The 15,389-nt window shown below is 40.6% G+C and overlaps 1 protein-coding gene across 1 annotated transcript in view; it reads left to right on the forward strand.

The window, feature by feature from the left end:
* LOC106951555 (glutamate receptor ionotropic, delta-1-like) overlaps nucleotides 1-15,389 on the forward strand; it is a 234,350-nt gene that overhangs the window by 136,437 nt on the left and 82,524 nt on the right. The window contains exon 3 of the mRNA XM_015039183.1: nucleotides 13,060-13,113. Coding sequence (XP_014894669.1) covers nucleotides 13,060-13,113 — 54 coding nt within the window. The remainder of the gene's footprint in view (nucleotides 1-13,059; nucleotides 13,114-15,389) is intronic.

Below are 15,389 nucleotides of genomic sequence, written 5' to 3' on the forward strand. Positions count from 1 at the left end.
TTAGGTTGCTTTTTTTTTTTTTTTTTTTTTGCTTTTGCAGACAAAATATCGCAATAACAACGCTTTTATTATGCTTACCCTTTTGCTGCAGCTGGAGATCGGAGCCGAACTTGGCTCGCGAGCACAGAAACCGGAGAGCCGCTGAGCTTTTTCCACCCTTGCCTGCCCACGTTATTGCTTTCATCTCACGCACAAACACACCAGGGAACACCTCCTCTCAGATGGTGTCAAGTTGGACCAAAGTAGCCATTTTGGCTCCGCTCAGGGAATCAATGACCCATTCTGTTTCTGGCCATATTGTGTCTAAGAGCTAATCAGCCACCAATGCCTCATTACGGGGGGGATATCTGAGTGTACACACACACACACACACACACGTACGCACGTACAAACACACACGAAAACACTTTCAAAGGAAAACAAGAAGGGCCATGAGACAAAAACACCTGAGGACTGAAGCAAAGAGAAGCATCAGCAGGATTGTAGGAGAAGCAGAACAGCCTAAAATTAAAGCAGCAACACGTGGTGTTGCATACAAATGTGTGCAGAGACTCTGCGGTTGTATTACAGGATCTCCTAGCAACTGAGTCTGGTATTTTAACGGGCGTCCGCGAGGGGACTGGCAATGTTCATAGCAGAGGTATATCTCTGTTTCTGTAAGCTTACATTCTCAGATGTGGGTTTCGTTGGGAGGCGCGGAGCAGAACAGCATCTAGGCTGAGAGGCAAAGCCTCACATTTAATGTGATGCAGAGTGAGCTTATCTCCAGGTAGTCCCCATTCCATCCCAGATGTCTTTGTCTCCCCGCTGATTGATGGAGGCTTAGCGTAAAGGAGCACAATGCATGCAAATGGCCTCTTTACTTCAACAGGTTCGGGTCTGCATTCGCGTCACGTGGCAACGAAGAGGCACAGGCGGCCAGCGATGCGGCCGTTGATTAAATTCCTGCCCGAGGCGTCTGTTTTCTGTTTCACAAGCCCATCCGTTCTCAATCCAAACTTATTTTGGGGCGTCTTTTTCTTAAACTGGGATTTCAGTTTTCTAACGTCACGTCGGCTCAGCATCGGTCTCCCTAACTTACTGATCACGGTTGCTTTTTCTCAATGTTTATGCTTCCGGAAGGGTTTCTGCATTTCAGTAACGTACTCTTAATTGTTTTGATGAAACAAGATGGCGTAGATCTGATTCAAAACAAAATAAACGCGACAGGCCACAACAAAACCAGGGCCGCTTTGAGTTATTTACAGACTGTCTTTTGGGCCTTTGTCATGGAATAAATCCTGAACTTCAGTCGAATTAAACTCTGCCTAAATACACACCAGAGGTTCTATGTTTCTCAGCTGACCAGGGAACGCCTTGGGATTCCCCCGGAGAAGCCGACTCTTACGGCTGTGGAAAGGGGAAGTGAACGGTCCTGGTCCAACGTTATGTTACCCGTGTGGATTAGGGTCTAACAATGTTAGAATGTTAGAAACCAAAAGTTTCCTTCAAACGTTCATCTTATTCATCAAAACCAATTACAAAAGCATTATTGAAACAATTGAACAAAGCCTGGTGTGTTAATCAGCTGTGAGTTTTCCCCACAACCAAAAGCGACTCAGATTTATTCTGTCATCAAAATGAAATCAAACACAGTTCACTGTTTTATAACTCCCTGAAACTCCTATGTGAAGCATAAAGTGGTTTCTTTATGACTTCAACCAGCATATTTAGCAAAAATATGAAATTTATGACAATTTTCTCAAGTTTTTCTCTTTCTTCTGCTCTGGCAGTTTGTTCCTGGTTTTCTCGTGGGGCATCACATCAAATCATTTTTTTAAAGAATGTAAGTCTAGATATTTTTGATAGATTTATATGGTATGGTTTTAAGACTTTTTCAAATGTTTTTAACTGGATTTATGTTTTTTTTTTTAAAGGGACAAAGCAAAAACCCCCCAAAAAACAACTATGTTTAGGTTTTAACTTTCTAGCTGTTGATTCGATGTGACATTGGAACATTTTAATCATTTCTTGTCTGTATTTGTTCCATTCACTTTGTGACATTCTCCAGTATCAGGCTGGTGAAAAACCCTCTCTCCGTGTTGCTACCGTTACCTTGACCCCTCCACATGGTCAGGTGCAGATTTCAGTGCAGTTCGAAGGTGTCGGTTTTGTTTCTCAGTCGTTTGCCTTCGGTTCATGTCGACATTAAATTTGCTTCACTGCCATAACAGTGATATGTTTTCCATCGGGTTAAAATACATGACAAATTGGAGTTTTCGTGATGGTTTCTGAACATCTAAACTCATTTCCTTTCATTTGAACGTCAAAACTCGAACAAAATAAAACATAGTTTTAAACCGTATTTCTATTAATGCTCAAAATTGATCTCATCATTTGAGCAATGTATTTATTTTTTTTTAAATGGGAATAAAAAAAGACATGAAGGTCGAACCGCGAGCGCTGGCCTGTGTGTATCAGATGTCGTTCACGTGAGGCCTTGTGAGGAAATGGCTCTCCAAAGTGAATGTACAAGCTCCGCTGATGGGAAATCACATACTGTCCCCTTCTGCAACCCCACTCATCGTTAGAAATCCATCAAAGCTTTTTTGCGAGGCCATCAGATGTGCACTTTGTTTGTCCTTCAGTTTCGAACATGAGAATTTGAAATACTTTAATATGTTTTATCTTAGTGCTGCTTCAGTCATCGTGTGTCTCTAAAATACCATCTTAAGGTTTTTGACATTTTGCATGTCTTATTCTGTGTCTTGTAAATAAAATCCCACATCATGTCCATCTTTCTGACTGACCAACCGACCCACCAACGAGTCAAGAAGAGAACCTGACACCCAGCTACACCCTGCAGCTCCTCCCAGAGTGCCTCGGGGCAACTGTAAGCCAGAAGGAATATTCAGAATATTCAGACTGCTTTCCCATCGGGACAAACGCCCAGAAAACATTCAAAGGCCACCACCAAATAACCTCGCCGGACTATTTTATTGATAAAGTTAGAAAGTGGAAAGTGACTCATTAGGTGTAAGTCGGGTACATCTGTAGACAAACTATTGTCTTCATCGCAGAGCTACAGTCAGTGAATCTTGAGACTGAATCTAAAAACGCACATAACTGCATAAATATCAAATAGATCTTAATATGCATTGATTCACACAGGGGAAACAGTTTCATCACTTCTCAGAAGTTAACATCCACAGTCTTCGTTATCTCCGCTCTTGAGGGAACAACCAATCACAGCCAAGGAACGTAAATGATGCCATGCAATAGGCTGATCTGCAGACATCAAGTAGCTCTGCACCTTTGTACGTTAACTTCTCAAGCTGCGTTTTCTTTCAAATGTTTTAGATGCGCATTAGAAACAAAAACCCACGAATAGCCAAATTTTCCACAAATAATTTGGAAGATGAATGCAAATAAGTGAGTGTCCCCTGTACATGACTTGTTTGTATTAGTATGTGATATTAATGAGTAAGTTCAGCTTGTCAACTGAGGGATGCTTCCTGTAGTTTTCTGTCTCTTATCAAAATTGTTCCTTTTTGCAATTTATGTTTTCTAAAGTTCAAAAATTAAATTTTTTTAAGCTCTATGTGTGTGAAACCAAAGGCCACACACTTCTTCTTGAGCTTTTCTGTTTCTTCGCTAGTATACACTTTACATGTTATAAAAAAAATAATAATAACTGAGGTTGAAAGTATTTGTAGCTTGTGTTTGTGTTTTCACCGTGAAGGCAAACAAGACGCGGCTGAGCTGCTTAGGATTTTATCTGGGAGGTTTTAGAGAGATCAAAAGATCAACTGCCTCCATGCTGAATCATGCCATCTGTGTCAGACTGAGGCGTTTGGTAACGACACTCACCTAAACCACCTTTTCTGTCTCTCACAACACTTCCACTGCCCTCCAATGAATAAATTGAGCTTGATGGATGTCTCCGTGACTCTGAGGTCATGATTGAACTCGAAGGAGTCTGCTTGAGCTTGTTGAATGTTTTGAATGCGGGGCGGATCCACTCTGGACTCCATTTGTCCATTTTAATGCCACATCACTGGACCTATATTAGTTCTCTTTCTGCTTTTCTTGTTGGGAGTTGTCTTTAGTGGCCAGACATTTTCTTGTTGCTCTGTAAATGTACTTTTTACCTTGTGCTTCAAGTCTCTTACACAAGCAGCAGCCCGTATTCCACTTTTAATGGATGATAGGGCTTGGTTTTACTGTCAGCTTGGATAGCTCATAGTTGAGAGTTTCATTGGCTTTCTAATTTCTGACTCTTCACCTCCCAGCAGTCAACTTTGTGCTAATCTCCGAGGCAGTGGTTTTACAGAGCAGATTGTTTTTCCTGGACTGAGCTGCCTCGGGCCCGAGCATCCACCCAAACCCGTAACAGACTTTAGCTCTCACCTCGCCTGTCCGACATCCACCCATCTGCCTCATCCTTGCTCTCAGATTCCACCTGCTTTCCACGTTTTATACATTTAGTTCAACTCCACAAGGTTCAATTAACATCACTTTGGTGTGCAAAAAGGGCAAAAGCGTTCTTAAGCGTTTCTTAGAGCGTTGCCTTATAATATCCTTTAAAATGACTCTGAATTCAACCTTAAATAAAGGCATTTCTGATGAATGTAGATTTCAGTGTGTAAACTTTTCTGGCTTAGGATATTCTGAGCCTTCAACTTAATTGGTTTTAGGAAACTTAACCAAATGTTTCATAAACACAGACTTCATCATTTACCGCTTTTATCACGACTCACAATTTATTGGATGACATGCCACGCTGCCCTCTGCCTTTTTCAACTCTATTATCATGCGACGAGACACCTTTACCTGCTCTTTAAAATGGGACACTTCAGTCCCTCTTCAATCTCTTTCTCCATCCGATGTCTCCGTCTCGCTCCATTCCTCTTTGGGGGCACTTATAATAGGCTGAGTGACAGTGGTGGACAATAAAGCAGCAGAATAGATAGGGGAAGAGTCACGACTGAGAGATCTAAAGCCCGGCTCGTCCCGTCAGCCGGAGACGTAAGACAAGGCAAGGGCTGCTCTGTCGGACTGAAAAATAAGGCAAACTCAGCTTTAAATGTGGATAAATTATAATATGCTGAGCAAAGGTGTAATTATCCTCCATATGTCTATCCGTGTTGTTGAAACAGAGAACACTCAGGGCTTTTAAAGTCCCTGATTGTACGTAGACGGCATTAGAGTCAAGAAATGGGACATAATAGCCGAGCGCACAGAGGGCAGTTCTCCTAATGACACATCAGGAGACAAAAGTTAAATGTCAAGAGGGATTAAAGTCAAACACCTGCAGGTGACAGCACTGCCACTCTGTTAGGCATTGTTCCGTTATTCAGATACGATTCAGAAACTTTTGATAAACATTTGACTCGTAGGATGAAAGAGTACACAGTTTTGGACAACTGAAAGCAAAATAGCTAGAAGTGTTTAACCTCCTTTTTCAATAAAAAGGCTGTTTTAATGCCAATCAAGTCCAACCATACTTCTTCCACTGACCAGTCATCATCAATGTGGTCATTTAATTAATAAAGACGGTTTTGGCAGTTTTCTGCTCTAGAGGATACAGTTAGACCTTCTGTGTTTATATTTGAGAATCTCCTCTGGATTCATTTTGGTTGCTGAAGGTTTGAACGTTCCCTTCTTAAAAAAACTTCTGAGAGCTTTTCCACACAATCATCAGCAGCTGCTTTGGTCTCCTTCCTCTGCTGGGTTGTTGAAAGTCTGTGAGAGATTTTCTGTGGTTTCTCCTCACCTGAAATCCTGCAGTTGTCTAGTGTAATTTACTATTTAGCGTAGCATGTGCTACATCCCATTCAGTCCACCTTTAACCATAAAGCACTTTGAAAGCAACACAATTCGCCAAAGTGCTGTACACAAACAACCAGAAAAAAGCAATACAAGCAAAGCAAATTAATATTGCAGTCAAGATACAGTAAGCATTAATCATTCAGTTGATCCTCAAGATCTAAGTTTCAGCCTTTGCAAACTGGTTCCATATGAATAAGCTCTTGTTCAAAGTGGAGTACCGTGTTTACCAAAGCCTCTCAGCTCTCAGTTTATCTTTGCGCGAAGCGTTGCTTTTAGCACAGCTTTCACTGACATCAACATCCAGACAGAGCCTCACGGCGACAGGCCCCCTCTACCCACCTCTCTGAAAAACAAAAAAAAAAAAAAAAAAACTGAGTAGCACAGAACATGGAGAGGAAGCATCTCAGCTGTGACATAATCAAGTTCAGAGCGAGTCTCGGTGGCCTGAAACAGGGGGCTTCGTGTTGCGGCGAGAGGCAGAGCTCCCGTACCGTAGGTCAGGTCAGTGGCTGCTTGCTCTCTGGAGTTGCTTTGTGTGACTCACTGTTGCTCATATTTGATAAAGGCGAAGTGGAAAGTTTGAGACGTTGTGGTTTTGTTTAAAAGAGGGGAAGCTAACGGCACAAACACAGTTACACAACACCAACATTGCCGGTTTGCATCAGCTGTCCTGAATGCAGAGAAACCACCTGACATTACAGGAAAACTTTTTATACGTCGTCATTTAGGCTGTAGTTCATCAGAGAGCGAAGGGGACGTCACATACACAGCTTGATTGACAGCGCTGAGACTCTCCTCCTGGCTTCCTATTGGTTGTTTCTTACCAGGATCAGAAACTTCTATTTATCTGCCTCATGTTATACTTTTACAACATAGTCACAGTTTTAAGGAATATTCAAAAGACATTTTCCAAAAAAAGCTACCCACTGCAAATTTATAACCCAGGGCACCAAAATGGCTCCTGCCGGCTTTGTCTGTATGTATGCTCTTTGTTTTCTACCAGCTACAAAGAAAAAATGCCCCACAGCTAAACAAAGAATTGAATTGTGTTTCTGTGACAGAATCAGAGGAACGTCTAACTGAACTTAGTTTTTGTTTTCATCCCTGACCCCACGCATGCCGGATTTCCTGGTCAGCGGCGTCCTCGTGGGACTCATCCCTGTCTCCTCCATTAGCATGGTGTTAAAAGCACTCTGTCTCTGGTGCAACATCCTCGCTCGCTGCCCGTCCAGCAGCCTGTTAAAAATGCTTGTTGTCAGGACTATTAAACCCACAGAGGTGGTGGTGGTGGAGGCAGTAGAGCAAAATATAAACCGGCTAACTCTCTGACACGCCACCACCCCCACCCAGCCACTCTGCCAGACCCTTTGCCTCCCCTGAGAACTGCTGATGGAAGCAGAAGAGCGTTTCCCCAAAATGCGCTCGGCTTTCCTGCATTTCAACAAGGAGTAGCCATTTTTCAGAATTTCAGCACATGAAATTCAGAATGTCGCCCACTCTGAATTTTAAATAGCAACAGTTTCCTTTTTGTGGGTCTTAAAAAATGGAAAACCATTCTAGGCTGCTAACGCTTAAGATTTTTCTCAATGTCAACAAGTCCCACGAAGAGACTAAGGCATTTTCTCTGCACTTTCTTACTTCCGTGGTATTCTGTTGGCAGCCTTTCGCTCCCGAACATATAAATCATTTAGAGCTCCTCGGGCACGTAGTCCCGCTCCCCAGATCCCGCTTGATCCCGTACAACCAAGAATGGAAGCGAAACATGTTTCGGCCGCTGCAGAAAGTTTCCGTCTTTCCGCAGCGGCCGCCCACCGCTCGATACTTAGCAACGCAGCCCTGGATCTTTCATGAAACTTTGATGCAGCTCGGATTGGCCTGCCCGATCGATACCTCATCAGCTCCTCGCCAGGTTGAGCTGAAGTTGGTGGGAACAAAATAATACAGCTATTTCAACATGCTTTGCTTTGTTGTTTCTGCTTTTAAATATTTATTCTCAGCCTGGCAGCAGCGTGCAGACATGCAGATGGAATAAACCCGCAGTGTTTTTTTTTTTATTTCTGGTTTCATCATGTCTGTTTGCGGGATATTTGAACTTCTACATGCATGTTAGTCGTTTTATCTGATTGGTTTGCGCAAATCCATGTGAAATACACATATATCTCTTTTTCTAGCTCTGATATTAATGTCCTGCTAAGTCATATTTCAAAAGCAAACTTTGAACGTGTAGCTCAGCAACTATCCCAGAAGGTTTTTCTTTTTTTTTTTTTTAATTAGTAGACTACGTTGAAGTTATTTGTTCTGGCAGCTGAATGTTCGGCTAATACTGAAATTTTCTACACGAAGGGAAGTTAGTGCAGATCCACATGAAGGATTTCAGCAGCAGACGAGAGTGTTGCACCGGCTGCCCGCTGCTGAACTAGCTGCAGGCTGTTGACGCAATCACGTTTTGATCTGTCCCATCATCCATTCTACACACAGACCTGCCCAGAGACCTATCTTGCTGATCTAGTGCTCGCTGCGGTCAACCCAACTCTGCCCGGCCCCGGTGACCTGCGAGCAGACTGCAGCCGGCCCTCCTCGGTTACAACGGGTTGAGGTGATTGAGCTGTGAAGGAAAAGGGGGAAAAAAAAGAGAGACCCACTTAAACTTACATTCTTCCGCACATTATTTATATATTTTAAAATATTGCTTGAATTAAAGTGGAGTGAGATTTAATAAAACAAGAGTAGAAACAATGAATGTTGCTATTTGCTTGTCTCAAGGGAATTTATAACACAGCTTTCATATGAAATTGTTTGATTAAATGTTTCTCTTGGAATCTAAAAGCAGTTAAACATGCATGTGTGGGAGTTCTCTGTTAGCCAACAGATAGTTTTATGAAGATGAGAGATGAATACAATATGCACTCAGTGATATTTAAAACTGCTTGTGGGGGTGGGGGGGCTCTCTGTTTCCCTCTTTCTTTTGCTCTCTCGTTCTTTCTTTCCTTCTTCCTTTCTCTCTTTCTTCCTGGACGTCTGAAATAATAAACAGTTCTAAATGCCAATCAGTTTGATTCCAACCACTTCATCCATGATTCCCTACGTCTAAATCAACAAAGCAACAATTTCCTCATTAGAGGAAAACTTGCAGTCAGAATTAAATTTAATTAAAAATCTGTGAGCTGACATGCTGTGGACAGGAGACGACCTCTCAATCTGACATATTTGGAGAAGTGTTCAGATAACTGGGTGGGCAAGTAATACCAAGCACAGACTCCTACCGAGGAGACATCGTCAAAACGTGCTTGCAGAAGACTTTGGCGTATGGGTGTTCACACAAATCTGTGTACTCGATGTCATTGCATCAAACACACACACACAAAAAAAATTGTGCGAAAAAAAAGTTTCATTGAAATAAAATTGTGCCATTTTTAAAAATATTTGTTCCCTGAAATGTCTACATTTTACAACAAAATCATCCAAACTTTGAGTTTGAATTTTGGTTGTGCATGTTAGAACCGATTCTTCCTAAATTTAATTAGCTAGATGCAACTAATTGGTTAGAGGAATGAATGTCCATCTGGCCGAAAGAGCAAAGCCAAACTCATTCAAGAAAGATGTGTGTCTGGAACGAGGTCTTAATGTTCTGACAGCTCTTACTGTAAAAAAAAAAAAAAATTATATATATATATATATATATATATATATATATATATATATATATATATATATATATATATATATATAATTTTTCATCATTTTACTTCAGCTTGTTTCATTAAATGCAACAAAATGTCAAAGGTTTCTACAAACAAAAAAAAAGTTTCTTTATCCACAGAAGCAACAACAACCACGCAACCTGGTTTCAAAAAGACAGAGAAGGAACGCAGGATAGAAAATCCTCAACATAGATCACAGTAAAATTGGCTCAGAATAGCACATCTATCTCAGAGGGCAGTTTTACAAGTCTCTCTGCCGTTATGTGTGCATGCGAGTGCGTGCGTGTGTGTGTGGATGTGTGTGTGCCTCTTGGCCTGGTAAAGGTTACAGTGACAGGTGTAATATTTCCAAATAGGAGATGTCTTGTGAAGTATCTCCAGAAAGTGGGGTCTTGGCCTTTAACGATAGGTTAACCAGATCACTGACAACATCATCAACTCTCACACACAAAAAAGCTGGACCTCGTCACAAACGGTCACATTCACTGACATTTTGGTCCCAACTACTGCTATTAATACGTCCCTAATCCTCACCTCTCGCCCTCCTCCCACAGCTCCCCAGGACACACAGATTAAACGATCAGCCTGAAAAGAGTATTATTACATCTGTGTTGGGCTTCCTGGGTGAGTTCTGTGTTGGATGGAGCAGGAGCCAAAGATGGACCCTGTAAAGGAGGGCGAAGATATTAATATTGAAAAACTGATATGTCCTGAAACCCAGTTCTGATGCTGTGGTGGAAAAACATCTTCTGCTGTATATTCCAAACACTTTTTTTGGTATACTTTTGGGAGGACTTCCAAAGGAGTAACCCTTAAGACGCTAGCGTGTAACAAGTGGGATTAAAAATGCCAAATATTAGTTTCCACATCAATATATAGAAATGTGTTGTAAACTGTGTAAAGTTTAATTAGCTAAATTCAACTAATTGGTTAGAGGAATGTCCATCTGGCCAAAAGAGCAGGTAAGGAAAATCCTTACCTGATTTAAAAAGCAGGACATCATTCCAATATCTGATCTACCCAGGGTCAAAACTATGCTTTCGCTCAAATATATACATTTGTCTCCCATAATATTTGGTTAAATATAAAGCTAGTGACATTTAACTAATGTCAGTAGCTTTATATTTAATTATTTTATAGCCATTATGAAGCTTCTGATACTGGTTGAATATTTTTTGGCAAACTGGAAAATGTTTATTCAAATTAGCTGGGTTCCTGACATAGACACAACTGTAAAACATAACCCAGAGAGCAGAAACCCAGTCTGTGCTTTGAGAAGTCATTTCCAGAAGCTTAGTCTCATTTTATCTGGCCCAGAAAAGCAGCTTGGATGTGTGTCTGGGTCCAGTCTTCGTCTCCTTGCTTCAGTGTACTGAAGCAAGCCATGTACCAGGCTCCATGACTGTTACTGTGTTCACTCCCCACACGGACCAGATGCTCCCTCCTGTCTGTTTTCCTATTATCATGTTGAAGGACGACGTTTTGCTTCATGCCGTCCAGATCATTAGATACAGACGTGGTTACAGTGTTCGTTTTAATAACTGCACGTTTTTTTGTGTGGCGCCCAGAGGCCAAACACCCACATGGCTCGTAGTTCAGTCCATATGCTTTGATACGTGTTACGTGTTGTCATGTCAGGTTTTTTTTATTGAGTGTGCAGTTTGAGTGGAGGGAAATTAATTTACTTGAGGATTGCACTGGAAATCAATACAAAGAACCTTATCGTGGGTTGTAATTATCAAAAGGTTTCTGTTTTATATAAGCCTGGCCCTGACTTGTGTGAAGACTAGGCTGTTATTTATCAGTCAAAAATAATCATGCAAAAGATAGACTTTTCTTTTCCTAATCATATATTATATATTTCTATTTTGTATTGCCTTTTGTGTTTCATGTTAATACTGTTGCACAGACCTCAAACCACCACACCTTACTTCTAATTAGAGGAAAATTGGTGATATAAAGTTATTAAATTCAATGCAATGTAAGTAATAACTTGCAACGTCTCACGTACTTTGAAGAAATCCTTTATTTTAGGTTCTGAGGGATTTCAATGCAAGGAGCTGCCATGTTGGGAATCTTTGTATATTCAGGATATAAGATAAAATATTTTAGATGACCTGTAACAAGTGCGCTGTGGCTCCAGCAGCAGATGGAAACATAACGAACACAACGTTTCACAACCTGTGTTGCTCCAAGCAAATTTAGTCACTTTTTTTTTAAACGTTTTGTTTTTTTTTTTTTTTTTTTTTTTTTGCTTTACCATTGTCCCTTGGAAACAGGTCTTTCTCTTCTTTGTTTGCATGTTACTAAATGCGTTGGTAACACTAGTTGGGCCATTTCAATACAACATCTTATAGCTTTCAACCTGAACAATGCAGATGACATAAAACCACAGCTATTAGGATGAAAGCAGAGGTCAGGAGTTGAGCGTGGTCCGGTAACAGCCCCACAGAGATTCCTTGATTGGGACTTGGAGTTGATATTTTGTCTGGAATCCTAAATAAAATTTAATTTGTGGTCTTAAGCTTTGGACTTTTTCTGAACTTGGTAGAGGTGCTGCTTTATTTTACACTCCAAATGCTTTTATAAAGGCGTCTATAAAGACTTATGCACTTGAAAACCGCCACTGCTGTCCTTAAGCTAGGCTTTATGTTGTATTTGACTTGTTTTATGTCGGGGTACTATAAAGGTAAATATAATCTTTTGATTTGTACCATTGTAACAGTCTGTTTTAATAGCCTGGTCCTTTAAAAAAGAAAATCATGGAAACAGCAGCAGACCATTTTTATCTGCTTTCAAATGTGTCATTGTTTAAGTGTTTTTGCCACATTACTGGAATGCATACAAATCAATTAAATGTGCTGATTAAATTCAGTCTTTGCAGCTCTATTTGAGGTTTCATTAAATCAGAAACACTACTCATATTAATAAGGTGTAAATAAAGACTCCTCTGATCCACTTGTGCAACACCACTGACCTCCTCAGTCTGACCCTGTGGCCATGTGTATTCGAAAAGGAAGCTTCTCTATCAGACTTTATAAGACTTTAATCACCTGTTAGTGATCAGTTTTTATATACATTTCATTCCTGCGTTCTGCGTTCATGTCTGCCGTTTACAGAAGGTGACGAGCTGGTGCCAGCAGTTCCCCTCTGGACTCGGAATAAAACGCGGACCTTATCGGCTCGACTCGGCGCGGCTCTTCGTTATCATCGGTCGGAAGCCGGTTGGACGCTGCTGGGATTATCACACAGCTACGCCGAACCAGACGAGCTCGCAGCGCTTTGATAAGAGTTCTCAGTACTTGGCCGGGTCTCTGTGGAAAACTTTTATTGGTTGACATTTGGCAGAGCAACCCATCATTGGAAAACAGCAGAGGCTGAGCAAATAGGAGTGGAGCAAAGCAACGTGTCCTTGGTGTGATAGAGCAGCTCCGAGGCCAAATAGGAGGATCTGAGACCCAGAAAGTTTACATGAAGCCGGAGTAATTGATCTAAACTTTTCCCCATCTCTCTCTCTCTCTCTCCCTCTCTCTGTTTGTGTCTGCAGGCTGTGGAAACAAATTTGGCCTCCAAGGACAGTCACTGGGTGTTTGTAAATGAGGTAAGACACCACGATGTTAAATCCGTGAGACAAAATTTCCCTCCGAGTCACGATGAAGAAGGCAGCCTTAGTGTTTCATTATGTTGTAAAGCAGGAATGTCAAAAGTCTAGTCAAAGGACTTATTTGTTGCCCAGGAACTGATTTTGTGATGACTGCAATTCAGTTTAAATTGTGACTGACAAATTAAAATCTTGCGACAACGGAAAACGTAGAGCACAACACGGCGTATCATCTTGTAATAACCACGCTGCTTTCTGTCTCTTTAATTTCACTGAATGGACAGTGTACCCATTCAGTGACTTTGGCTCAAAACCCTACACTGGTGGACCCATGATTACTTTATACTCTACAACTTCTAGTAGGAATAAAACTTCACCAGCACAGTCAGCAGGGTGTGATGGGTGTTGGTGGGACTTTGTGTTCTTCAACTTTCCTGTGTTTTCCTGCTTCAGCACATATCAAATAAATGAAGGAGTCACAATCAGGCCACTTGAGATGCTGATCACACAACGAACGACTGATTATAAGCCGTTGTGTTCAAGTGTTTTGAAGCAGGAACTCATCAAAAAAATTAAAATAAAAATTTAGGACTGGAGTGTGCCACTCCTGCCTTAGATGAAGCTCATTGTTTGGTATTATTGATGCAGGATCATCTTTAATGTTTACACCTTTCCCAAACTTCGCTTTTCAAGCATGAACACGTTAAGCCTAAGTTCAGTGTGAAAGCCATGGATGAAATAAAAAGCTATTTGCTTTTTATTCCCAGCTTATTTTTTAAATCAAATGAATTATCTTTCTAAATATCCTGCGAGTCTATATCACACGCACACCCTGAAGGTATCTCTCTGGTCAGATAAATGTTTGTTTCCTCTACGTTTTTTTATTTTTTGTATTTTACCACATTTTAACTTCCTTACAGCTCCTGCTTATTTTACTGCTAACTAGTTTTAGTAACCATAGCAGTGTGTCAAAACCCCTTTCTGATGCGTCTGGACTCTACGTTCTTGTGAAGTCGACTGTGCAGAGCGGTATCTTTGTTCCAGCGACAGCCCATTTACCTCCAGCCAGGTTTTACAAACTATAAGCCCTGAATCTGTCCCTTTGCTCTGAAGCAGGCAAACCTCTGTGTGTTCCTTAATTATAGAGCAGCTACTTTCTCCTCCTCTCAGTCGCCACAACCTGCCTCAGCTTGCTCTCCTGATTTGCTGTCACCTACACATGGTGTCTGGACTTACCTCCTCTGTGTGTCCTCTGCTCTGACAGAGCTACCAAACACAACGTGTCTCTGTTTTCTTTGTCAGACGTGTTGTCTTTAATACAAGTTAATGGATGTTAAAAAAAATAAATGAAAATAAAAAATAGGGTTGATGTTAAAATGCTGATGAATGTTAATGGGAACGGTTCTTAATTCTTTCTTATTGACATTACAACCTAAAAGCTTCACCTCTTTTTTTTTTTTCAACCATAAAATCCCACAAGCCTTTATGTTTATTTTTTGTAACAGATTCATGTGGGCAAAGTATTTTGTTTTTGTATTGAGGATGTTCTTCACCAATATTCTAAGGATAATTAGGATGCGAAAAAAATAATCAAACAAAAATCATTAAATATCCAAAATCTGGTACTTTACTGAATAAAATAAAAGAGTCAAAAGTAAGTGACATCCTTATAAAAACAACTAACTAAAGACAAAATTTCTTGTTGGAAAAATCAACATGAAACTACTGAAATCAGTACTGACAATAGGTAATGCATGTAAAACCAGTGCAAAGTACTCTCGATGACGATGTGTACCATTTACTGTATGTACACTTCACCTCTTAATTGCGTAGATATGAACCGTATCTACAAACATAATGTGTTATGTTAAAACGGTGTGCGTCTGTGTCTGGTGCATTTCAGTTAAAACATCTTTAGTCTTTATTCAGTGAACTGACTCAGGGAGAATAGAGTGGCTAGAAATTGTACTCAAGTAAAAGTAGTGATGAATATTTGAAAATGTTAGTCGAGTGGAAATAAGTGCTGCGGAGTGAAACTACTGGACAAATAATTGCTTAAAAAAAGTAAAAAGTTACTCGAGTGTTTTCAAAGCTAAATCTGTCATAGTGTGGTTTTCAGCAACCTTTTTATCACCTTATTTGAGGTACGTTAATAGAGCACTTTAGCTTTTTAATAACATTTTAGATCTTAAAAACTGAATATTATAGGTTTAGAATAGAAATATTTGTTTTCCCACTGTGTGGCAACAGGAGCATGTATGTTAAATATATATATA

The sequence above is a fragment of the Poecilia latipinna genome, unplaced genomic scaffold, assembly GCF_001443285.1.
Source record: "Poecilia latipinna isolate Pla-1442-1.1 unplaced genomic scaffold, P_latipinna-1.0 Scaffold464, whole genome shotgun sequence".
Taxonomy (NCBI): Eukaryota; Metazoa; Chordata; class Actinopteri; order Cyprinodontiformes; family Poeciliidae; genus Poecilia; species Poecilia latipinna.